Source organism: Pseudorca crassidens, chromosome 6 (genome assembly GCF_039906515.1).
Source record: "Pseudorca crassidens isolate mPseCra1 chromosome 6, mPseCra1.hap1, whole genome shotgun sequence".
Taxonomy (NCBI): Eukaryota; Metazoa; Chordata; class Mammalia; order Artiodactyla; family Delphinidae; genus Pseudorca; species Pseudorca crassidens.
The window spans coordinates 50,451,585-50,477,806 of record NC_090301.1 but is presented as its reverse complement, the minus strand read 5'-3'; the positions used below and the strand labels follow the sequence as shown (position 1 = coordinate 50,477,806).

Genomic DNA, 26,222 nt, shown 5'->3' with positions numbered 1-26,222 from the left:
TGCATTTCCCTAATAATTTGTGATGTTGAGCATCTTTTCATGTGCCTACTGGCCATCTGTATTTCTTCTTTGGAGGAATGTCTGTTTACGTCTTCTACCCATTTTTCGATTTGGTTGTTTGGTTTTTTGTTGTTGAGTTGTATGAGCTGTTTGTGTATTTTGGAAATTAAGCCCCTGTTGGTCGCATCATTTAAATATTTTCTCCCATTCTGTAGGTTGTCTTTTTGTTTTTGTTTATGGTTTCCTTTGCTGTGCAAAAGCTTTTAAGTTTGATTAGGTCCCATTTGTTTATTTTAGTTTTTATTTATATTGCCTTGGGAGACTGAGCTAAGAACACGCTGGTATGATTTACGTCAGAAAATGTTTTGCCTATGATTTCTTCTAGGAGTTTTATGGTGTCATGTCATGTTTAAGTCTTTAAGCCATTTTGAGTTTATTTTTGTGTATGGTGAGAGGGTACGTTCTAACTTCACTGATTTACATGTGGCTGTCCAACTTTCCCAACACCACATGCTGAAGAGATTGGTTTTTCTCCATTGTATATTCTTGCCTCCTCTTTTGAAGATTAATTGACCGTAGGTGTGTGGGTTTATTTCTGGGCTCTCTGTTCTGTCCCATTGATGCATATGTCTGGTTTTGTGCCAGTACCACACTGTTTTGATTACTGTAGCTTTGTAGTATTGTCTGAAGTCTGGGAGGGTTATGCCTCCTGCTTTGTTCTTTTTCTTCAGGATTGCTTTGGCAATTCTGGCTCTTTTATGGGTCCATATGAATTTTAGGATTATTCTAATTCTGTGAAAATGTCATGGGTAATTTGATAGGGATTGCATTAAATCTGTAGATTGCTTTGGGTAGTATGGCCATTTTAACAATATTAATTTTTCCAATCTAGGAGCATGGGTTATCTTTCCATTTTTTTGAATCATCTACAGTTTCCTTTTTTAATGTTTCATAGTTCTCATCGTATAAGTCTTTCACCTCCTTGGTCAGGTTTATTCCTAAGTAGTTTATTTTGGGGCTGTGATTTTAAAAGGCATTGGTTTTTTACATTCTCTTTCTGATATTTCATTGTTGGTGTGAAGAAATGGAACTGATATCTCTATGTTACTTTAAAATTTTTTTATACAGCAGGTTCTTATTAGTTATCTGTTTTATACATATTAGTGTATATATGTCAGTGCCAATCTCCCAGTTCATCCCACCACCAGCCCCCACCCCTGCTTTCCCCTCTTGGTGTCCATATGTTTGTTCTCTACATCTGTGTCTCTATTTCTGCCTTGCAAACTGGTTCATCTGTACCATTTTTCTAGATTCCACATATGCATGAATATATGATACTTTTCTCTTTCTGACTTCATTTTGTATACAGTCTCTAGGTCCATCCATATCTCTACAAATGACCCAATTTTGTTCCTTTTTATGGCTGAGTCATATTCCATTGTATATATGTACCACATCTTCTTTATACATTTGTCTGTCGATGGGCATTTAGGTTGCTTCCATGACCTGGCTATTGTAAATAGTGCTGCAGTGAACATTGGGGTGCGTGTGTCTTTTTGAATTACAGTTTTCTCTGGGAATATGCCCAGTAGTGGGATTGCTGGGTCATATGGTTGTTCTATTTTTAGTTTTTTAAGGAGGCTCCAAACTGTTCTTGATAGTGGCTGTATCAATTTACATTCCCACCAACAGTGCAAGAGGGTTACCTTTTCTGCACACCCTCTCCAGCATTTGCTGTTTGTAGGTTTTCTGATGATGCCCATTCTAACCGGTGTGAGATGATACCTCACTGTAGTTTTGATTTGGATTTCTCTAATAATTAGTGATGTTGAGCAGCTTTTCATGTGCCTCTTGGCCGTCTGTATGTTTTCTTTGTAGAAATGTCTGCTTAGGTCTTCTGCCCATTTTTGGATTGGGTTGTTTGCTTTTTAATATTGAGCTGCATGAGCTGTTTATATATTGTGGAGATTAATCCTTTGTCCATTGATTCATTTACAAATATTTTCTCCCATTCTGAAGATTGTCTTTTCATCTTGTTTATGGTTTCCTTTGCTGTTCAAAAGTTTTGAAGTTTCATTAGGTCCCATTTGTTTATTTTCGTTTTTATTTCCATTACTCTAGGAGGTGGATCAAAAAAGATCTTGCTGTGATTTATGTCACAGTGATCTTCCTATGTTTTCCTCTAAGAGTTTTATAGTGCCTGGTCTTACATTTAGGTCTGTAATCCATTTTGAGTTTATTTTGTGTATGGTGTTTATTTTGTGTATGGTGTTAGGGAGTGTTCTAATTTCATTCTTTTACATGTAGCTGTCCAATTTTCCCAGCACCGCTTATTGAAGAGACTGTCTTTTCTCCATTGTATATCCTTTCCTCCTTTGTCATAGATTAGTTGACCATAGATACATGGGTTTATCTCTGGGCTTTGTATCCTGTTCCATTGACCTTTGCTATTTTCTTTATTTCTCTTTCATTTATTTGTGCTCTGATCTTTATGAGTTCTTTCCTTCTACTATGGGTTTTGTTTGTGCTTCTTTCTCTAGTTCCTTTAGGTTGTAAGGTTAGATTGTTTATTTGAGATTTTTCTTGTTTCTTGAGGTAGGATTTTATTGCTATAAAATTCTCTCTTAGTACTGCTTTTGCTGCATCCCATACGTTTTGGATCATCGTGTTTTTGTTGTCATTTGTCTTTAGGTATTTTTTTATTTCCTCTTTGATTTCTTCAGTGATCTCTTGGTTATTTAGTAGTGTATTGTTTAGCCTCCATGTGTTTGTGTTTTTTACTTGTTTTCCCTGTAATTGATTTCTAATCTCATAGCGTTGTGGTCGGAAAAGATGCTTGATATGATTTCAGTTTTCTTAAATTTACCAAGGCTTGATTTGTTACCCAAGATGTGATCTATCCTGGAGAATGTTACGTGTGCACTTGAGAAGAAAGTGTAATCTGCTGTTTTTGGATGGAATGTCTTGTAAATATCAGTTAAATCTATCTGGTCTATTGTGTCATTTAAAGATTGTGTTTCTTTATTAATTTTCTGTCTGGATGATCTGTCCATTGGTGTAAGTGAGGTGTGAAAGTCCCCCACTATTATTGTGTTACTGTCGATTTCCTCTTTTAGAGCTATTAGCAGTTGCCTTATGTATTGAGGTGCTCCTATGTTGGGTGCATATATATTTATAATTGTTATATCTTCTTTTTGGATTGATCCCTTGATCATTATGTAGTGTCCTTCCTTGTCTCATGTAACATTTTTTATTTTTTAAGTCTATTTAATCTGATACGAGTATTGCTACACCAGCTTTCTTTTGATTTCCATTTGCATGGAATATCTTTTTCCATCCCCTCACTTTCAGTCTGTATGTGTCCCTAGGGAAGTGGGTCTCTTATAGACAGCATATATACGGGTCTTGTTTTTGTATCCGTTCAGCGAGCCTGTGTCTTTTGGTTGGAGCATTTAATCCATTCACCTTTAAGGTAATTATAGATATGTATGTTCCTATTACCATTTTCTTAATTGTTGTGGGTTTGATTTTGTAGGCCTTTTTCTTCTCTTGTGTTTCCCACTTAGAGAAGTACCTTTAGCATATGTTGTAGAGCTGGTTTGGTGGTGCTGAATTCTCTTAGCTTTTGCTTGTCTGTAAAGCTCTTGGTTTCTCTGTCGAATCTGAATGAGATCCTTGCCGGGTAGAGTAACCTTGGTTGTAGGTTCTTCCCTTTCATCACTTTAAATATATCTTGGCACTTCCTTCTGGCTTGTAGAGTTTCTGCTGAGAAATCAGCTGTTAACCTTATGGGAGTTCCCTTGTATGTTATTTGTCATATTTCTCTTGTTGCTTTTAATCATTTTTCTTTGTCTTTAATTTTTGTCAGTTTGATTAGTATGTGTCTCAGCGTGTTTCTCCCTGGGACTCTCTGCACTTCCTGGACTTGGGTGGCTATTTCCTTTCCCATGTTAGGAAGTTTTCAACTATAATCTCTTCAGATATTTTCTCGGGTCCTTTCTCTCTCTCCTCCTTCTGGGACCCCTATAATGCAAATGTTGGTGCATTTAATGTTGTCCCAGAGGTATCTTAGGTTGTCTTCATTTCTTTTCATTCTTTTTTCTTTATTCTGTTCCATGGCAGTGATTTCCACCATTCTTGTCTTCCAGGTCACTTATCCATTCTTCTGCCTCAGTTATTCTCCTATTGATTCCTTCTAGTGTATTATTAATTTCAGATATTGTATTGTTTACTTCTGTTTAATTCTTCTAGGTCTTTGTTAAACATTTCTTGCATCTTCTTGATCTTTGCCTCCGTTCTTTTTCCAAGGTCCTGAATCATCTTCACTATCATTATTCTGAATTCTTTTTCTGGAAGGTTGCCCGTCTCCACTTCATGTGGTTGTTTTTCTAGGGTTTTATTTTGTTCTTTCATCTGGTACATAGTCCACTGCCTTTTCATATTGTCTTTCTTTCTATGAATGTGGGTTTTGTTCCACATGCTGCAGGATTGTAGTTCTTCTTGCTTCTCTGTATGTTACCCTTGTATCCTGCTACCTTGCTGAATTTATCAGTTCTAGTAGTTTTTGTGTGGTGTCTTTAGGGTTATTTATATATAGTATCATATCATCTGCATATGATGACAATTTTACCTCTTTCAATTTGGATGTGTTTTATTTCTTTTTCTTGTCTGATGGCTAGGACTTCCAATACTATGTTGAATAGAAGAGGTGAGAGTGGGCATCCTTGTCTTGTTCCAGATTTTAGTAAGGCTTTCATCTTTTCACGGTTGAGTATTGTATTGGCTGTAGATGTGTCATAAATAACTTTTCTATCTTGAGATATGTTTCCTCTGTACCTATTTTGGTAAGAGTTTTTATCATGAATGGATGCTGAATTTTGTCAAGTGCTGTTTCTTCATCTGTTTAGATGATCATGTGGTTTTTGCCTTTCTTTTGTTTATGTGGTGTATCACATTAATTGAGTTGTGTATGTTGAACCATCCTTGTGAATTTAGGATGGATCCGACTTGGTTGTGGTGTATGATCTTTTTTATGTGTTGTAAGATTAGTTTGCTAATGTTTTGTTGAGGTTTTTTGCATCTATATTTATCAAAGATATTGGCCTGTAATTTTCTTTTTTGGTTGTGTCTTTGTCTGATTTTGGTAACAGGGTGATGGTGGCTTCATAGAATGTTCTTGGGAGTGTTCCCTCCTCTTCAGTTTTTTGGAAGAGTTTGAGAAGGGTTGGTATAAATTCTTCTTTGTATGTTTGGTAGAATTCACCTGTGATGCTCTGTGGTCCTGGACTTTGTTTGTAGGGAGTTTTTTAATTACAAATTCTCTTTCACTTCTAATGATTGGTCTTTTCAAATTATCTATTCCTTCTTGATTCAGTTTTGGTGGGCTGTATGTTTCTAGAAACCTGTCCATTTCTTCTAGGTTGTCCAATTTGTTGGCATATAATTGTTCATGGTATTTTGTATTTCTGTGGTATCAGTTGAGATTTCTCCTTTTTCATTTCTTATTTTGTTTATTTGTGTTCTCTTTCTTTTCTTCTTGGTATGCCTGGCCAGGGGTTTGTTTATTTTCTTTATCCTTTCAAAGAACCAGCTCTTTGTTTTATTGATTATTTTTATTTTTTTAATCTCTATTTTATTTATTTCCTCTCAGATCTTTATTATTTCCTTCCTTCTGCTGACTTTAGGTTTTGTTGTCCTTTTTCTAATTCTTTTTAGTGGTAGGTTAGTTTGTTTATTTGAGATTTTTCTTGTTTTTTGAGGAAGGCCTGTATCACTATGAACTTCACTCTAAGAACTGCTTTTACTGCATCCCAGAGATTTTGTATCATTTTGTTTGCATTGTCATTTGTCCCAAGGTATTTTTTAATTTCCTCTTTGATTTCATTGTTGACCCATTGGTTTTTTAGTAGCATGTTATTTAGTCTCCATGTAATCGTTTTTTCCTCATTTCTTTTTTTGTGGTTGATTTCTACTTTCACGGCATTGTGGTTAGAAAAGATGCTTGAGATAATTTCTATGCTCTTAAATTTGTTGAGGCTTGTTTTGTGCCCTAGTATGTGGTCAATCCTAGAGAATGCTCCATGTGTACTTGGAAAGAATGTGTATTCTGATTTTTTTGGGATGTAATGTCCTGAAAATACCAATTAAGTCTAGCTCTTCTGTTATATTATGTAGGGTCTCTGTTGCCTTATTGATTGTCTGGAAGATCTGTGCATTGATGTGAGTGTGGTGTTAAAGTCTCCTACTACTGTTGTATTCCTACCAATTTCTACCTTTATCTCTGTTAATATTTGTTTTATGTATTTGGGTGCTACTGTATTAGGTGTATGTATGTTGATGAGAGTGAAGTCCTCTTGTATTGATCCTTTTATCATTACGTAGTGTCCTTCTTTATCCTTATGATCTTTGTTTTAAAATCTATCTTGTTTGATATGAGCGTTGCAACTCTTACTTTCTTATCATTTCCTTTTGTATGAAATATCTTTTTCTGTCCCCTCACTTTCAATCTATGTTTGTCCTTTGCCCTAAAATGGGTGTCTAGTAGGCAGCATATTTTAGGCTCTTGTTTTTTTAGCCAGTCTTCCACTCTGTGTCTCTTGATTGGAGCATTTTGTCTATTAACATTTAAGTTAATTATAGATAGATATGTATTTATTGCCATTTTAAACCTTGTTTTCCCATTGATTTTATATTTCTTCTTTGTCTCTTTGTTTTCCCTTTTGTTGTTTTTTTTTCACACACGCACACTGTATTTTATTTTTACAAGAGATAAATAAACTGACACCAAGCATTGTAAATGGATGACCCTTTTGTGGTTTTATGATTTTCTTTTGTATTATACTTGTGTTCTCTTCTTTTTGGTTTTTGTGAATCTATTGTATGTTTTTGATTTGTGGTTACCCTGCTTTTCTAGCGTGTTAACCCTTCCTATTTCTGCTTGCCTTAGACTGGTAGTCTTATAGGCTCAAATATATTCTAGGAAAAAAATATATACACATTTTCTTACTCCCCGCATCTTATGATTTTTGATGTCCCCGTTTACACCTTCATGTTCATCCTTTTGCTGTTCATTGTGGTTATCATCATGTTCACAAAAGTTTTTGATTTCTTTTTTTTTAATTTGTGTACTGGCTTATTTAAGTGACTGACTTTGAGGTTGTGATTTTCTCTTTCCTATATTGTCCTGCTTTTCTCTCTGATGTTGTTTTTTGGCCACGTCATGTGGCATGCAGGATCTTCGTTCTTGGACCAGGAATCAAACCCATGCCCCTGCTGTGGAAGTGCAGAGTCTTAACCTCTGGACCACCAGGGAAGTCCCCTGAGAAATTCTTTATCTCTCCTTCTATTCTAATGATAATCTTACAGGGTAGATTATCCTATGTTGTAGATTTTTCCCTTTCAGGACTTTGAATATATCTTGCCAGTCCCTTCTGGCCTGCAGTGTTTCTGTAGACAAATCAACTGATAGTCTTATGGTGGTTCCCTTGTAATTAACTCTTTTGTTTTTCTGTTGCTGCCTTTAGAACCCTCTCTTTAACTTTTGCTATTTTTATTATCATATGTCTTGGTGTAGGTCTGTTTGGGACCCTCTGTGCTTCCTGTATCTGGATATCTGTTTACTTCTTTAGGTTTGGGAAGTTTTCAGCCATAATTTCTTCTAATACACTTTCCGTCCCTTTTTCTCTTTATTCCACTTCTGGAATCCCTATTATGCATAGGTTGGCACGCTTTATATCAGAGGTCCCCAACCACTGTGGCCTGTTAGGAACCAGGCCGCACAGCAGGAAGTGAGTGGCAGACAAGTGAGCGAAGCTTCATCTGCCACTCCCCATCGCTCCCGCTCACTCATTACCACCTGAACCATCACTTGCATTACCACCTGAACCATCCCCCACCCCCACCCCCACCCCCATCGGTGGAAAAATTGTCTTCCTCACCGGTCCCTGGTGCCAGAAACGTTGGGGACCACTGCTTTATATTATCCTGTGGGTCTCTTATATTGCTTTCATTTTTTTTTCATTTGGCTTTCTGTCTGCTGTCCTGATTGGGTGATTTCCATTACTCTGTTTTCCACATCACTTATCTGTTTTTCTGCACTATTCATTCTGTTTTTCATTGCTTTAACTCAGCTTTCATGTCGGCAAATGAGTTTTCTAATTTTTCTTGGTTCCTCTTTATAGTTTCTAGTTCCTTTTTACACTATTCTGCATTTCTGTTGATAGCCTTTCTTGATTTCTTTAGTATTTTCATTACCTCCGTTTTGAACTCAGTTGTCTATTAGACTGAAGAGGTTTATTTCATTATTTGTTCTTTCAGGGGAATGCTCTTGGTCTGTTAACTGAAAGTGGTTCCTCTGCTTCTTCATTTTAGTTATATTTCTCTTACTCCCTGAGTTTAGGAGAAACAATTATCTTGTGGCTGTTTACATGTGGGGGCGTCCCTGTGTAGTTGGTGTGGGTTTAATTTATTTGTTGTAGGGGCTGTTTTTAGTATGGATGCCTGTCACCTCTTTCCTCAGCATGTGCTTGTTGTTATCCCCTTGATAGGGGGTGTGCAGATGCAGTGGCTGGTGCCCAGTCCTGGGGTTCTTGACAACAGTGGCAGCTCAGGCGACCCCCTGGAGCATGCGATGGGAGCAGGGGTGGCTTGCAACCACTCCTGAGGTCTGGGAGGGAGGCGGCGGCAGCCTGCAACCGCTCCTGGCATCTGGGCAGGCAGTGGTGGCAGCTTGTGACGTCCCCTCGTTCCCTTGCAGGCACTGCCCTACCCTCTGCAAGAGTGTGCACAGGGAAGAAGGCTACAACCCGCATCCCGCCCCTCCCCTCACGCACCCCCCAAATAATGGCAGCTGGCCTCTAAGGCGGCCCAGGCTTCCTCTGTGCACACCACCAGCCATGGTCGCACTGGATTCCAGCACCCCCCAGGGCTGTCTTCACACAGTCAACCCCAGTCCTCTCCCCAGTTCTGATTTCTGAAGCCTGAGTTCCAGTACCCAGCCCCTGCCCGCACTGGCAGACACATGCCTCTGGCTGGAGAGTGCAGGGTGGTGGCACTGACCGTTTGTGCAGTTCTTCCTTCACTCTGGCTGCCACAAGCTAGCTGCTGCACTCTTCTCCGAGTCTCTGAAGCTCCCCTTCTGTCCTGGCCAATCTCCCTGCCAGGGGGGCTGGCACCTTTCCTCTTTCACAGCTCCCTCCCAGGGACACAGGTCCTGTCTTGATTCCTTTCTTTTTTTTCTTTTTTCCTACCTGGTTACATGGAGATTTTCTTGCCCTTTCAGCAGTTTGAGGTGTTCTGGCAGTGTTCAGTAGATATTCTGTGAGAATTGTTCCACATGTTGATGTATTTTTGATGTATTTGTGGGAGAAGGTAAGCATCACGTCCTACTACTCTGCCATCTTGATTACTCTCTCCTTTAAATCATTTTGAATTTATTTTTGTATAGGGTGGGAGGGGAGTATTCTAAATTCATTGATTTACATGTAGCTGTCCACCTTTCTCAACACCATTTGTTGAAGAGACTGTCTTTTCTCTATATTGTTTCCTTTGTCATAGATTATTTGGGTTTATTTCTGGGCTCTCTGTTCATCTATATGTCTTTGTACTAATACCATGCTTTTTGATTACTGTAGCTTTGTAGTATATTCTGAAGTTGAGAAGGGTTATGCCTCCAGCTTTGTTCTTTTTCCTTAGAATTGTTTTAGCAATTCTGGGCCTTTTGTGTTTTCATATAAATTTTAGGATTATTTGTTTTAATTCTGTGAAAAATGTCATGGTATTTTGATAGGGATTACATTAAATTTGTAGATTGCTTTGGGTAGTATATCCATTTTAACAATATTCTTCCCATCTAAGAATATAGGATATCTTTCCATTTTTTTGAATCATTTTCATTTCCTTTACCAGTGATTTATAGTTTTCAGCACGTAGGTATTTCACCTCCTTGGTTACGTTTATTCCTAGGTATTTAAATTTTTTGATGAGATTTTAAATGGGATTTTTTTTTTTTACTTATTTCATTTTTAGTGTATAGAAACATGACAGATTTCTCTGTATTAATCTTGTATGCTGCTATCTTGCCAAATTCCTTGATTAGTTCTTATACTTTTTTGGGTGAAGACTAGGGTTTTGTATATAGAGTGTTGTATGTCATCTGCAAAGGGTGGCAGTTTTACCTTTTCCCTTCCAATCTGGATACCTTTTATTTATTTTCCTTATCTGATTGCTGTGGCTAGGACGTATAATACTCTGTTGAATAGAAGCTCTGGGAGTGGGCATCCTCGGCTTATTCCTGAATTTAGAAGGAAGGCTTTTACTTTTCACCACTGAGTATTATGTTTGTTGTGGCTTTGTTGTAAATGGCCTTTATTATGTCATACTATGTTCCCTCTACACCCACTTTGGTGAGAGTTTTTATCATGAACGGATGTTGAATTTTGTGAAATGCTTTTTCTGCATCTGTTGAGATGATCATGTGATCATGTGGTTTTTGTCTTTCCTTTTGTTAATGCGGTGTATCACACTGATGGATTTGCATATGTGGAACCATCCTTGTGATCCTGGAATGAATCCAACTTGATCATGGTGTATGATCCTTTACAGGTATTGTTGGATTCAGCTTGCTAATATTCTGTTGAGGATTTTTGCACCTATATTCATCATAGATACTGGCCTGTAACTTTTTTTGTGTGTGTAGTGTCTTTGTCTAGTTTTGTAATTAGGGTAAAAGTGGCCTCATAGAATGAATTTGGAAGTGTTCCCGCTTCTTCAGTTTTTTGGAATAGTTTGGGAAGGATTAGTTTAAGTTCTTTATGTTTGGTAGAATTCTTCAGTGAAGCCATCTAGTCCTGGACTTTTGTTTGCAGAAAGTTTTTCTTTTAATTATGATTACAGATTCTGTTTCACTTCTAGTGATTAGCCTGTTCAAACTGTGTTTCTTCTTGACTTAGTCTTGCCAGGCTGTGTGTTTCTAAAAATTTGCCCATTTCTTCTAGGTTGTCCAGTTTGTTGGCATGTAACTGTTCATTGTATTTCTCTTCTGATTTTTTGTATTTCTGTGATATCAGTTATTTCTCCTCTTTCATTTCTTAATTTCTTTATTGGGGTCCTCTCTTTTCTTCTTGATGAGCATGGCTTGTCGATTTTATTTATCTTTTCAAAAAATCAACTCTTGGTTTTATTGATCTTTTTTGTTGCTATTTTTTTCCCTGATCTATTTTATTTCTCTCTGATCTTTATTATTTCCTTGCTTCTGCTGACTTTGCACTTTGTTTTTCTTTTACTAATCCTTTTAGGTGGTTGGTGAGATTGTTCATTTGAAATTTTTCTTGTTTCTTGAGTTAGGCCTGTATCACTGTGGATTTCCCCCTAAGAATTGCTTTTGCTGCATGCCAGAGATTTTGTAATGTGTTCTCATTTTCCTTAATCTCAAGGTATTTTATAATTTCTTCTTTGATTCCATCTTTGACCCATTTGTTTCTTAGTACCATGTTGTTCAGCCTCCACATGTTTGTTCTTTCTCTGTTTTTCTTTCCATAGTTAATTTCTGATTTCATATCATTGTGGTCAGAAAAGATGCTTGAAATAACTTCTATCCTCTTAAATTTGTTGAGGCTTGTTTTATGACCTAGCATGTGGTCTGTCCTATAGAACATTCCATGTGCACTTGAAAAGAATGTATATTCTGGGGTTTTCAGGGGATGTAGTATTCTGTAGAAATCTATTAAGTCCAACTGGTCTGTTGTATCATTTAAAACCACTGTTTCCTTCTTGATTTTCTGTCTGGATGATCTGTCCTTTGATGTCAGTGGAGTGTTAAATCTACTATTACTGTATTTTTGTCAGTTTTTCCCTTTATGTCTTTTAGTATTTGCTTTATATATTTATGTACTGCTATATTAGGTGCATATGTGTTAATGAGTATAATATCCTCTTGTGTTGATTCCTTTATCATTATATAATGCCCTTCTTTGTCTTTTTTTATGGCCTTTGTCTTAAAGTCTACTTTGTTTGATATGAATATTGCTACCCCCACTTTCTTGTCATTCCCATTTGCCTGAAATATCATTTTCCTTCTCCTCACTTTCAGTCTGTGTGTGTCTTTTATCCTGAAGTAAGTGTCTTGTAGACAGTATATTTCAGGTTCTTGTTTTTCTTTCCAATCAGCCAGTCTTTTGATCAAAGCATTTAGTCTGTTGACATTTAAAGTAGTTGATAGGTTTGTATTTATTACCATTGTAATCCTTGTTTTCCAGTTGTTTTGTAGTTAGTTTATTTTTTTGTTTTTTCTTTTGGTCTGATGATTTTCTTTTGTTGTATGCATGACTTCCTTTCTTTTTGGTCTTTGTGAATCTATTTTATGTTTTTGATTTGTGGTTACCATGCAATTCAGGTGTGTTGACCCATAACTATCTACTTGATGTAAACTGATAGTCACTCAATTCAAACACATTCTAAAAGATGTACATTTTTTATTCCCCTCCCTGGTACTTTGCAATTTTGATATCCTATCTTACATGTTTATACTTATACTTTTATTTTTATTATAGAGTCACTTTTACAATTTTTTTTGACTGTTTAGTCTACATACTAGTTTATTTAAGTGATCTTCAATTCTTACTATGTATTTGCCTTGCCTATTTTGATCTTCTCTTTCCTAGAGTGTCTTGCTCCTTTTCCATTTAGAGAAGACCCTTCAATATTTCTTTTAGGGTAGGTTTAGTATTACTGAATCTTTTTAGTTTTTGCTTGTCTGAGAAATTCTTTATCTCTCCTTCTATTCTAAATGATAATCTTGCTGTATAGAGTATCCTAGGTTGCAGGTTTTTTCCTTTCATAACTTTTAGTATATTATGCCACTCCCTTCTGGCCTGCAAATCAGCTGATAGCCTTATGGGGGTTCCCTTGTAATTAACTGTGTTTTTCTCTCACTGCCTTTAGGATGCTCTTTTTGTCTTTAAGTTTTGCCATCTTAATTATATATCTTGTGGGTCTGTTCAGGTTCATCTTGTTTAGGACCCTTTGTGCTTCTTGTATCTGGATATCTGTTTCCTTCTTTAGGTTTGGCAAATTTTCAGCCATAGTTTCTTCAAATAAGTTTTTGATCCCCTTTTCTCTTCTCCTTCTCAAACCCCTATTATGCATAGGTTGGCACATTTTATATTATTTTATAGATCTTGTAAGTTCCTTTCATTTTTTTTTTCACTTGTCTTTGTCTGCTCTTCTGATTGGGTGATTTCTATTGTTCTGTCTTCCAGCTTATTCATTCTTCTGTGTCATTTAGTTAGCTGTACATTGCTTCTAGATTTCTTTTTATCTTAGAAATTGAATTATTTATCTATTTTTGATTTGTTCATCTTTGTAGTTTCTAGTTCCTTGTTACAGTGATATGCATTTATATTGATCTTTCTTAATTCATATAGCGTTTTTATAACCACCTTTTTGAACTTGGTGTCTGGTAGACTGGTGAGCTCTGTTTCATTATTTGTTTCAGGGGATTTTTCTTGCTCTTTTAATTGGGAGTATTTCCTCTGCCTTTTCATTTTACTTAACTGTCTCTGAATTTAGGAGAAACGATTATCTATTATGGTCTTAAAGGGGTGTTTTTATGTGGTAGCATCCCTGTGTAGACTCTGTGTGTATGACGGACACCAGCCATGTCTTTCTTCGGGGTATGCTGGTCGTTATCACCTACATAGGGGGTTTGGTTGGTTTTGAGGGATCTAAAGACTGTGCAGGGTGTGAGGTGGGACTTCCTCTTTGCTGCATAGCTGTTGCCGCCCTGTCAGGGACAGGGCCTGCTCCTCAGCTGTTGGAGTAAATGCCCTGTGGGTCGGGCTCAGTCAGGCTCCATTCCCCTTGAGTGGTGCTCTGCCCCGAAAGGAGGTGATTGCTGAAGCAAGTGAGGCCCATGTGCTCACAAAGGACCAGTACACCACCTCTGTAGGCATCTGAGGCTCCAGTCGGAACCAGCCCAAGTTCTCATCCCTTCTTCTGTTTATCCCAGACCTAGTGCAAGGTTGTGGCGTGGAGTGGGTGAGGCTGGGACATTCACTAGGCTGGGGCTGTGGGTTGGGGTGTAGTGGCTGCAGGAATTGATGTGGCTGTGCTACCACCAGAGCACTGGGCTGACCCCGTGGCAGTCTTCTTCCAGACCTGTCTGCCCCAGCTCCAAGGCTAAGCTGCTGTGTGGAGTGGGTGGAGCCAGAGCATTGGCTCCACTGGGAGGCAAACTGCGGGGTGCTCCTGCGACACTACCTGAGCAAGTGCTGACAGTGGCCACTTCCACTCCACCCAGATCACATCCCAGGACCCCAGTCTGTCTCTGCATAGCTAGACCAAGTCTTCTCCCAGGGCTTGGTTGGCCCAAATCTAGCACCAGGCTGTGGTATGGAGTGAGCGGGGCCGGGATGTTCAACCAGCTCGGATTGGGGAGTGTGGCCAAGTGGCAGCTGCCAGTGCAAAGCTCTCTCCGCCCTGATTTTTGGTAAGCCAGCACGTGTACTCCTCATGAGTGGAGTCTAGGCTTCTCTAGCCCTTCATCTGTCCCAGCAGTTCTCCCGGCAGCCAAGGGTGCTTGTCTCCTCCTTGCAGGACCCCAGGACTGGAATGTCCAGTCTGTGGTTCAACCCACTTGCTCCCCACATTGAGGGTCTGCCGCTGGGGACCTTCTCTTCCTTTCAGATCCATCTCAGATGGGGGTCCCAACCCTATGCCTTTTCCAGCCTACCTGGTTATATGGAAATCTTTCTTGCAGCCTTGGTTGTATAGGAGTTCTGCCATTTTCCAGTTAGTTTTCCATGAGAATTGTTCCACATGTAGATGTATTTTGGGTATGTTGTCAGGGGAGATGAGCTCCATGTCTTCCTACTCCACCATCTTGATCTCTCCTCTACAGTTATTAATTTCTTAAAGTATCATATGGTTTATATTCAATGGGCAAATTTTTCAGCTTAATTATACTTATGGTAAATTATACCATCAGATAGCTATAAATGTTTTTGACACTTCAAAAAAATAATTAGTTGTTGACAGATACAACCCTCACAAAATAATTTTTTTGCAGTTACTGACTTTCCCTCATATGTATTCATTTCAAAAATGTACATGTTTGCCTCATAAAAGTGTATATTTGGGGGACTTCCCTGGTGGTCCAGTGGTTAAGACTCCACACTCCCAATGCAGGGGACACAGGTTCAATCCCTGGTTGGGGAACTAAGATCCCACATGTCATGTGCTGCGACCTTAAAAAAATATATATATATATATTTGAAGATGATAACTTTCCGTTTCTAGGACCCTTTCCCCTAGTAAATTAAGTTGGAAGTTCAGTACCCTACACAAACGTAAACTGTATTCAAGCAATAAGATTGGTTAAAAATTGGTCCTAGTGTTAAAAAATATCCTAATTAATGAATGCATTTTCATATGTTTAATCCCAACATGGATCTTTTCCCCATACTTCACCTCTCAGCCTTTATGCTGCTGTGTTGGAAAGGTATTGCCTTGCAGATAAAATCAGCCACTCACCTCATGGGGTAAGGCCCATCTTAGGAATGTATTGCCTTGCAGCAAAAATCACCCTTAAACTTAGTCTGTCATTGAGGGGTTTTCCCTCATTTTGGCCTAATGCACATGTTTCTCTCCATTCCACACATAAGGAAAACTTTTAAAGCTTTCTGACATTATTTTACTTTTACCATAGGTAGATTGATTTTACCTATCCCCGTGAGCTCTGTGATGCTGCAGCTCCCTTTCTTCTAAATCTATCTCATTGTGTCGTAGCATTCATATTTATAGGACTTACATAAAAACGGTGAAGAAGCTATTCTAAGATTGTATTGTATTTTAAGGATTCTGCACATATTGTTATTTATCAAATAGGCATTACATTTTATTACCCCAAATCATGAGATCCCTTGGATAAAGGGGACTGTTGATAGGAGGAGACATTTGAGAATAAGTTCCTAAAGAGGTACTTGTGAGGGAATTCCTTCTTTTTTTTTTAGCTGGAAATCCTGAGAAGCTAAGGGGAGAGAATAAAAGACTAAGGAGAGGGAGGGGAGGGGTAGGGAGAGAAAAGGGGAAGGGAGGGAGAAGAATGAGACATTGACCTCTATGTCTACCTAGTAAATAAAAGTCTCAGTATTTACCAGCACAGCCCAATTAATTGCCTAAGAATCAACATGATGGTTTGGGGGAACAGCTAATGAAAGTACAGACTTAAGCTGAAATTGCCTCATAAGTTTTTTTTCCCCCACCAGATTGTTTGACTTCACAGACACGTCTCAGGTTAAGTGGGATGTTGGTAAGCATCAATTACTTTGTAAAATTGTATCACCATGTTAAGAAACACATTTAAAAACTGATTCCAAATATTTTCTTTGGTGGTTTCTTAAACATTTATCTCACTTATTTGTAATCTTTCTTGTTTTCTGATAAATGTATTCATAGCTGTAAGTTTCTTTCTAATTAATTAGCTGTGTTCAATACATTTTAACATGTGGTGTTTTCGTTATAATTCACTTCTAAGTATTCCATTAGAGTTCCTCTTTAACCAGAAAGTTATATATTAGTGTTTTTGTCATTTCTAAACATTATTTTTTGTCATTTTGTTATTTTATTTATTTAGTCTCATCATATTATGGTCAGGGAGTGCAGTCTGTGTGTTGTTGATACTTTAACACTATTGAAGCTGCCTTATGGGTTGGGAGTTTGCCACTTACGAAGATTGTTAACGTTCTGTGTATGCTTGAAAATGTTTCCTATGTAAGGTGTAATTTTTATATATATTAGATGAAATTTATTAATCATGTTATTCAAATCTGCATCATTTTTTGAGTGTTCTTTTTAAAAGTTTAATGAATAGTAGGAAAGTTGTGTTTTTGCTAAATATAAATCCTTTTAACTTTTTCTTCCACTTACAACATGATTTTTTGTTTCTTTCCATTTTAGGATGGTCTTGTTAATGTAGGATGGATGGACTGTGCCACCCAGGACAACCTTTGTAAAAGTTTGGACATTACAACAAGTACTACTGCATATTTTCCTCCTGGAGCCACTTTAAATAACAAAGAGAAAAGTGGTATTTTGGTATGAATCACTTATTCAAATACATCATTTTGTAAACAATGAGCAAAACAAGGAACGAGTTTATATCACCTGATTATAGGACACTTAATTATTTAGAATATTTAATTTCTGGGATTCTGTTTAATATTTCAGTTTATAAAGTTAAGCTATAAGGATTATTTTTAAACTGGCATAAACCATTACAGTTTTAAAAACCCAAAGGTGTGGAATACATTCTTAGGTTAAATGAATATTTATTGGTTTCCATTTATTTGTGTATTTTCTAATGTTAAAATATAGATCATTGGTAGGTTTAGATGGAATCTGGTATCTGTTTTTTTAAAGCACCCTGTTTGATTCTGGTGTAGACTCAGTTTGGCAATCTACTGGTGTGGTTCACATTCCTAATTTTATAAATGAGGAAACTGAGGTTCAAGATAGTTGTCAAGGAGCTGAGACAAATACTGGCATATCGGATAGGTCCCTAGAGAACCCACAAAGAAAAACAGACTGATACAAGACAGACTACCTTTAGTTTTCTTTTCTGTATTTTAATTTTTGATATAAAACAGCAAGCTCAGATATGATCTTAGGAAACATAAATGAGTGATATTAGAAATGTGACAACACAGAGTGACGAATTAGCAGTCCCTGTCCCTCCTAAAAGCATTCAAGTTTTAAAAAATGTAAAACACTATGCCAGCTAAATATGTCTGGCAGGTGAAATTCAGAGGCTGGACAGTACCCTTCTAGATGTAACTGCCAAATTTTACTCTAAAACAAACAGGTTTATAAGAGGTTCTACTGGATTTGTAACTTACATATTTATATAAGCTGTTATGGGAGTATTTTTAGTAAAATCTTCATGAATGTGACTAAAGTGAATGAGCTTATAGTACTGAGACATGAAAGTCTTCTGTTTTGGCCTTTTAAGCCCTTTGGTAACAAGTTATTTCATAGATTTTTTTGGGAATATGCTATAGATTTATTTTTAAGCTGAAAATTGAGTTTTCTGTCCTTATGTTATAGATATTGTTTCTATTGATTATTCTCATGTCAAACACAGTTAAACTGTGAATACAGTGGTAGTTCCGACAAGTTTTTAATGGAGTTTTAGATCTTTCAAGTAATATATGAATTTCAAATAGTTTATTATAATTAAAGATATACAATAAACTGTTTCATCAACCCCTGTATACATTTTCTTGATGTAACTATTGCTGCACTCTGTAATAGCAGCTGCTTCCATGAGAATTAGAAGAGCAAAGAGAGTTCTATGAGAAAAATATGCTGAGAATAAAATATGGACAGAAATAAAGGTTTGTTAGAATCGAGATGTGTCTATGTCAGTTGTTTTGTTTTAAATAAGAGACCTAGATCTAAAATATATTTAATTTAAAATATATCTTTTATATATATACATTTTACTCTGTAAAACTCCTAAGTGGTTTGGTTTTGGTACATTATTTCTAAAAATCTCTATAATAAAGTCCATTCCAGTTTTCCAATAAGTTTTTCTTAATTCCTATTAATTATTGATTGGGGTGTGAAGCATCTTAGATCACCAAATATTCTAGTGTTTTAACAAGAATTCGTAAAGCATTGGCATTCTGTAAAACATGTTAGCATTAAAATTAAACTGAACATACCATAGCTTTTTCCCAGTGAGCCAGAGGTCACTCCAGGTTATTTTGAGGATTATCGTAGAATATGCAGCATAGTTAATAGAAAATTCCAGGTAATGAAACATCTAATAATGAAATTTATTTTACATTACTGTTTTTTAAAGAAACAACCCAGTTTAATAATTGCCACAATATGATATACTGTCGTTTTCTTTTTTTTTGGAAAAGGACAACATTTAGGATAATTAGCTTAAAAACTGTGTAACTTCTATGATTTTTTTCCTTAAAAGTTCTTTCGCTGAAAACTGAAAAACTAAGATACTAAAATAAGTGAACGTTGATTAAAAAGATTACGATTCTCTTACTTCTAGTTTCTTAATTCATTGGATGCTAAAGAAATATATTTGGAAATAATGCATAACCTTCCAGATTTTGAACTACTTTCAGCAAACACACTAGAGGTAATATTTTTTTAATAATAAATAGTATTAAATGTTGGTAACATTTCAGAACTTAACATTTTAAAATCAGCGTTTGTTTTATTCATTTTGGAAAAGAAGTAGCAGTTTCAAAGGACTTATATATATATCAGTTGGTTCTAGGTTGAACTCTAATGCCAGGGTTGCTGGCGTTGCAGCTTCAGTGTGGATGTGTAGTTTTGGAAACCTAACTAGTCCTGAAGGTAGGCTGCAGGAGGTGCACCAGAAAAGGCAAGATTTTGATCACAAAGCAACTTTGGATCTGATCTGGAACTCTTTGTTCTCGCTTACAGAACTATCTGTATTGTTCACTGAGAATTAAGAAGCAACTTTAGAAATACTCAGTTTGTAGTAGAATCAATTATTTTTTCTACTTTTTGATCCCAGAGTGTTCTAAGTCTATATCCCTACCAAACTTTTTGTTAAACCTGAAGAAATCTGACTTCCCCACCTTTCAGCTTTTTGGCTCTGTGTTGTTGAAATCATACTTTTTCCTGGCACAGTCATCGTCTTTAAGATTTTATGATTTAGTGACTCTTTTCTTTGTGTAATATTATATAATTGATTTATATAGCATTATTACAAATAAACTACAAAATAAGAATATGACTGGGTCTGAATTTTAGACAATATTTTGAAATAATGGGTAGGATAGTTAAAATTAAGTCAAAGAAATAGAAATTATTGATAGAACTCTTAGGATTTCCCATCTCTCATGTTTCTTTTCCTTTATCACTTTCTTCTTTAATCACTTTTAAGGATCGTTTGGCTCATCATCGGTGGCTCTTATTTTTTCATTTTGGAAAAAATGAAAATTCAAATGATCCTGAGTTGAAGAAGCTAAAAACTCTACTTAAAAATGAACATATTCAAGTAAGAAAAGTGTATTCTGCCTAGCCTTCTGCTTACGTGCTCTCTTCTTAATTTAGTACATAAAGTTATGTTTTAAATAACATAAAAATGTTTATTTGAAATTCTAGGTTAAGAAACCCCTAAATGCCTTTGTTCTTCTGTTGCGTTTTCTTTTTTGTATTAAAAGTTAAAATGATATCCGAAAAAGGTTAACCTTCATTTCTTTTGGGTAGTTGGTATGTGATAAATCTGTATGATAGTTTTTCTGGAATGCATACTATAGAATAGGATATCTTTCCCTTTTTTAAATTCTTATTTCTTTATGTAAGTAATTTCATATTCATTATTTTAAATTAGCATATATAAATAAGCACTAAAATGAATTAAAGTAGATGCCTAAAAATTATCCACATTTTCTCCACTGTTAATAAACCTACTAAGAATTTACTGTTATAACCTTTCAAGCTTTTTAAGTGTGGGCATATGTATGTGTGTGCACATATATGCATATTGTAATGGCCATTGTAATAGACATACCTGTAAATTTATATGTATGCTTTTTAATCAAATTAGATTCACTAAATTCTCTTTCGTAAAATTTTCCATTTAGTGATATAAATTTTTCCACATACCAGTGTAATATATATGTGTATATGTGTGTGTGTGTATGTAAATGTATCAGTCATCGTCCTAAAGACCAAGCAGTATTTCACTGTATGGTTACACCATGATTGTTTGACAAATCCTCTTTTACTGGTGACTTTGTTTCCATTTTTATATCAAAAAGATATACTGCAAAAATGCAGTATGAGGAATTTTTTGAACCAAGGTTATATATTTTCTTCAAAGTTTTTTATCCTCATTACCAGAGTCTTCCAGGAAGTTTATATCAGTTTATATTCTTACTGACAGCATGTAAGTGACCATTTCTCTATACCAGTGCCAGCCCTGGTATTATCATTCTTTATAATTAGCACTGTCCTGATAGGCCAAAAGTGATTTGTTAATAATACTCATTTTCATTTATTTGCTTTCTACTTTATTTTCCATGTATGTCTCTGGCCCATTTTCTTTCTCCTGATAGGATGTTCATATTTTTATTTCTTAATAGATCCTTTGTCTTAAATGCTGCAAATATTTGGTTTATCATTTGCCCACTGGATTTTTTTTCCATACCATATGAAAATGTGAACGTTTTTATTATTTCTGCTTGTAGGGTCTCTCTTAAGACGTTCTCTCTTTCCCCCACCCCACGATTATATAAATATTCTCTACATTTTTAGAAGGGTGGTTTCTTAAACAACTTAATATTTTCTTGGAAATTTCCTCTCAGGTTTTTGAAATCTCTAGGAGGCATTTTTTTATAACTAAATTTAGTTTCGGTATTAAATGTAAATTAATTAGTTCTGTCTCTTACTTTCATGGTCCATTAACTTCTGTTTAGAAGCTGCATTGTTATAGCAATGTCATTTTTGGATTATCCTTATGAATATTTAACTGAATGGGTAAGATTTTATTTTCAACGGATTAAACCTTCTCTTTATACTTTAGGTTGGCAAGTTTGACTGTTCCTCTGCACCAGACATCTGTAGTAATCTCTATGTTTTTCAGCCATGTCTAGCAGTATTTAAAGGACAAGGAACTAAGGAATTTGAAATTCATCATGGTAAGAAGGGAAAAAGTGATAAAAATTTCTCAATTTTCAAATAGTAATTCTTAATTCTACTTTTTAACCTTGTTTTATATGGACATGATTATGAAAAATAACTTCGTTCTCACTTATTAGTAAATTTGTTTCTTGTGGGGAAAGATATTTTGAATTAAATATAGTTGTTTTATCTTCTTTACTGTTTAAAATAAATCCCTTTTTTCTCCCCAATATTTTGATCACTGTTTCAGTAAGAGCTCTGATGACTTGTCAGGCTAGTAAGGAATTGTCAGGCTAGTAAGGAATTTCAGGGTTTGTCTTGTTGACAAAAATAAGAAACACCTAGTTTCCATTTCAGTATGCCAAATGTAGCATCTCAATCATTAGGGGCAATTTCTAGACATTGTTTTGGATTTTTCAAACACTAGATGACCAGACATCTCCATTAACTGCTTTGTTATCTCTTTTGAATTTATATTTCTGCATTTCACCTTGTTTGGGACTTTAGCCCTGCATCATGAAAGTACAGTTCCAATTCCTAGGGTTTGGAATACATCATCGTCCCTGTCCTAAAAAAGGTCAAATGTAGCAAAAGAGAGACATAAACTACTGACTATAACACAGTTAGTAAATAACAGATATTGATAACTATGCCTGTTACATGACAAGCACTCTTTTAGGTGTTAGGAATGCAAAATTATAAGACATGGATTCTGCTCTCAAGAAGCTTAAAATATCATCTAGTGGTGGGTGAGAGGAGGGAGATTTATAAGAAAATATGAAAAACATTGTAATAGTCATTATGTATAAATTATAAGATTAAATAAAGAGACTTTTGCATAGTATAGGTCAGGAGGTGATCTTTGAATTAAAATGACATTTGAATACTCAATTTCCCAAAGCAAATAAGAGAAAAACAAGTGAGGCCCTGTAGACTGAAGGAATTCTGTGAGCAATGACTTGACAAGATAAACTTAACAGTAACTACTGTTTATTCAGTACTTTTTATAAATGAGATGTTTTTCTAAAAGAATTTGCATATTGTGCATATCCATCTTTGTCTTCACAACAACCCAGCAAGGGAGAAAACTGAGGCTCAGAAAGATAAAGTAACTTGCCCATGACAACCAGTAATTGGTCAAGGTAGATTTTGTATCCAAGTGTGTCTGACTCCAAAGCCTATGCTTATAGCCACGCTAAACTATGCCACCTCCTGAAAGTGCTGGAAATGACCCAAGTTTTAATAATGGAGTTCTGTTCCTCTGAAATATTTCTCAGATTCCCCCTCGCTGCCTTATTTCAGATCCATCATCTCCTTCATCTTCTTTAATATTCTCCAATATAATTGTCTCATAGCATTTTCTCTTTACAATTAATTACTTGTTTTATCTGCAGATTTATTACCCTAGAATACCTAGAACATTCACATGTCACTTTTTTGCCTTGAATCTCCTGACCTCTTTTAGAATAAACTTCAGATTCCTTAGCATAGGAGCAATGACTTTGTCTTGCTCACCACTGTATTTCCAGCACCTAGGATGCTGGCGCGTAGTAGCTCAGTAAATAGTTGTCAAATTAATAGGGTACATTCACTCTCTGCCTCTGCCTGTTTTTCCAGCCTCATCTCCCACCTCTGCCCCTCCAAATAATCTTAGCTCCACTACTTGTAGATCACTGAAAATGTTCTTTCACTCCTATGCCTTTACACAAGATTTTTTTCTTGCTCCTGCATTGTAATCATTTCTTCCTGCCCCTCAAAATATTTAGCAAACTCCCAGTCACCCTTCAAAACTTTGCATAAAGCATTTTCTCCCTGTAATATACCATGAATACCCAAGTACTTCCTTTTGTATTTTGTCACTAACTTTATAGTGTAACTTGTATTATTTCTTTGTATTTAAATAGGTGTTGAGTATTGGATTTAAATAGGTGTTTATTATGAACATTATGAACTAGTAGAGAAAACAGACAAGTAGATGGTCAACTTTTAAAATGTCTGAAGTGAGGAGTATTATCTATTTCTGAGTAATAAATTACCCCCAAACTTAGCAGCCTAAAACAACAAACATTTATTAACTCACACAGTTTTTGGTGTTCAGGATTCTGAGAACAGCTTAGCTGAGTGGTTCTGGCTCAGGTTTTCTCATGAGGTTGCAGTCAGGGTGGGTAAGGACTACAGCCATCTGAAGGTTAGACTGAGGCTGGCAGATTTGGTTCCAAGCTGACTCATGGCATAGTCAGGAGGCCTCAGTTCCTTACCAGGTGGGCCTCTCTGTATGGCTACTCACTTCTCTCAGAATGACTTATGAGAGAGAGAGAGAGAGAGAGAGAGAGAGAGAGAGAGAGACACACACACACACACACACACACACACACGCAATGATAATCTGATCTCAGATAATATAAACCGTCACATCCACCATATCCTATTGGTCACATCCACCAACCCTGGTACAGCAATGGTATGAGTACCTGAGGTAGGGATCATTGGGGGATATCTTGGAGACTGACTACCATAAGAGAGAAGTATGGGTTGCACTTAGGCAGAACATGTAGACGGAATAATTTTCTGAGGTTAGAGAAAGCAAGCTCTTCATTGAGATCTAAAGTAGAAGTAATGGTTATACAAATAAAGAGGTGTTAAACACATTCCAACCCCAGGAACCAGCAAATGTGTTCATGGACTCTGAAATAAAAGGGTACCTCATTCATTCTTAGAAAGCAAGAATTTCAGGATAACTGGAATATTGAGTGTGGAAAGGAATGAGACTTGAGGTTTGAGAGGGCACCAGGGGTCCAAATTATGTGTTTCCTCTGTCAGGTAAAGTAATTTGGACTCTATCCTGGAGGCAAAGCAGAGGGATTCATGGATTTAAGCAGAGATATGATTCAACTAGTTCTACATTTTAGAAAGGCAACTGGCTGCCTAGAATGGATAGAAACAAAAATTGGACGAAAGGAGAGCAGGTAGAAGTCTGATGCAGTCATTTATGTAAGAGGAGATGGCTACCTTATCTAAATAGTGGTAATGTGGATGAAAAGAAGTGGACAGAGTTTTTAAATACCAAGAATACAAAATCAGTATAACTTGATGATTGTGGGGGGTTTTGGGGGGTGTTTTGGTTTTGTGGGGGGGGGTTTTGGCTGCATTGGGTCTTTGTTGCTGTGTGCAGTCTTTCTCTAGTTGCGGTGAGCGGGGACTACTCTTCATTGCAGTGCATGGGCTTCTCATTACAGTGGCTTCTCTTGTTGTGGAGCATCGGATCTAGGGCGTGCAGGCTTCAGTAGTTGTGGCTCACGGGCTCTAGAGCACAGGCTCAGTAGTTGTGGCGCACGGGCTTAGTTGCTCCACAGCATGTGGGATCTTCCTGGACCAGGGATTGAACCTGTGTCCCCTGCATTGGGAGGCGGATTCTCAACCACTGTGCCACCAGGGAAGCCCCAATGATTGTGTTTAGATTTTAGATGTAGGGGAATAAGAAAAGGAAACCCAAGCTTCTGACTTGGTGAATTGGCAGCTGAGTGACTGATTGCACCATTCCGTGAGGAAGAGAACCCTGGGGGAGGAGGTGCCATGGAGTAGACACCCCCAGTTCACAGTTGAATATAGGCCTGGTCCTTAGGAGAAGAGTTTGGGCTAAAGCTGTAGGTACAAATGATCATCATATCAATGGTAATTGAAGCATTGGGTGAGTATGAGCTTGTCAAAAGTGCATAGAGAGACAAAATCAGGGCCCTGTGGGTCACTTTTAAGGGACTGTCAAAGATAGAATTCATGAAGCAATTCAAGCAGCAGCAGCTAAAGAGTGAGAAAAAAGCAGGAGAATGTGGTGTCATTTTTCACTCTATTTAAATATTTATGAAAATCTCTCTCTTCTACTGGCCTGTGAACTCCTTAAGGAGAAGGTCTGTATCTTTTTTAATTTTGCATGCACTATGGCATTTAAAACAGGACCTGACACATAATAGGTGCTTGACTTAATATTGACTATCGAGTGAATAAATCAGAGGGCACATGGGAAAATGGACTATGTGCTGGTCCTAAGAAAGCTATTATTTGCCAAGCCAAGGAGTATATCATATATATATATATATATATTTTTTTTTTTTTTTTGCGGTACTCGGGCCTCTCACTGCTGTGGCCTCTCCCGTTGCGGAGCACAGGCTCCGGATGCACAGGCTCAGCGGCCATGGCTCACGGGCCTAGCCGCTCCGCGGCATGTGGGATCTTCCCGGACTGGGGCACGAACCCGTGTCCCCTGCATCGGCAGGTGGACTCTCAACAACTGCGCCACCAGGGAAGCCCTAAGGAGTATATTCTTTAGGCAGTGGTCTTTAAGCAAGGGGACAACATGATCAGATGAATGTTTTTGTAACTTGCCTATGGTAGCAATGTAGAAAATGAATTAGTTAAGGAAGGCAGAACAGAAAGACCAGCTTGGTTATTTCAGTAGGTCAGACTGAATTTAGGCAGTAGCCTAAATTGGGGTTGGAGATGGTAGGAGATGGAGCTATGATACAAAGAAAGAAGGCAAGAATAACTCCGGG

At 36.9% G+C, this 26,222-nt stretch overlaps 1 protein-coding gene across 1 annotated transcript in view; it reads left to right on the top strand.

The window, feature by feature from the left end:
* The window catches only part of DNAJC10 (DnaJ heat shock protein family (Hsp40) member C10), a 59,456-nt gene that overhangs the window by 17,279 nt on the left and 15,955 nt on the right, over positions 1-26,222 (top strand). The window contains exons 10-14 of the mRNA XM_067741278.1: positions 16,263-16,306; positions 16,954-17,091; positions 19,067-19,156; positions 19,934-20,047; positions 21,578-21,692. Coding sequence (XP_067597379.1) covers positions 16,263-16,306; positions 16,954-17,091; positions 19,067-19,156; positions 19,934-20,047; positions 21,578-21,692 — 501 coding nt within the window. The remainder of the gene's footprint in view (positions 1-16,262; positions 16,307-16,953; positions 17,092-19,066; positions 19,157-19,933; positions 20,048-21,577; positions 21,693-26,222) is intronic.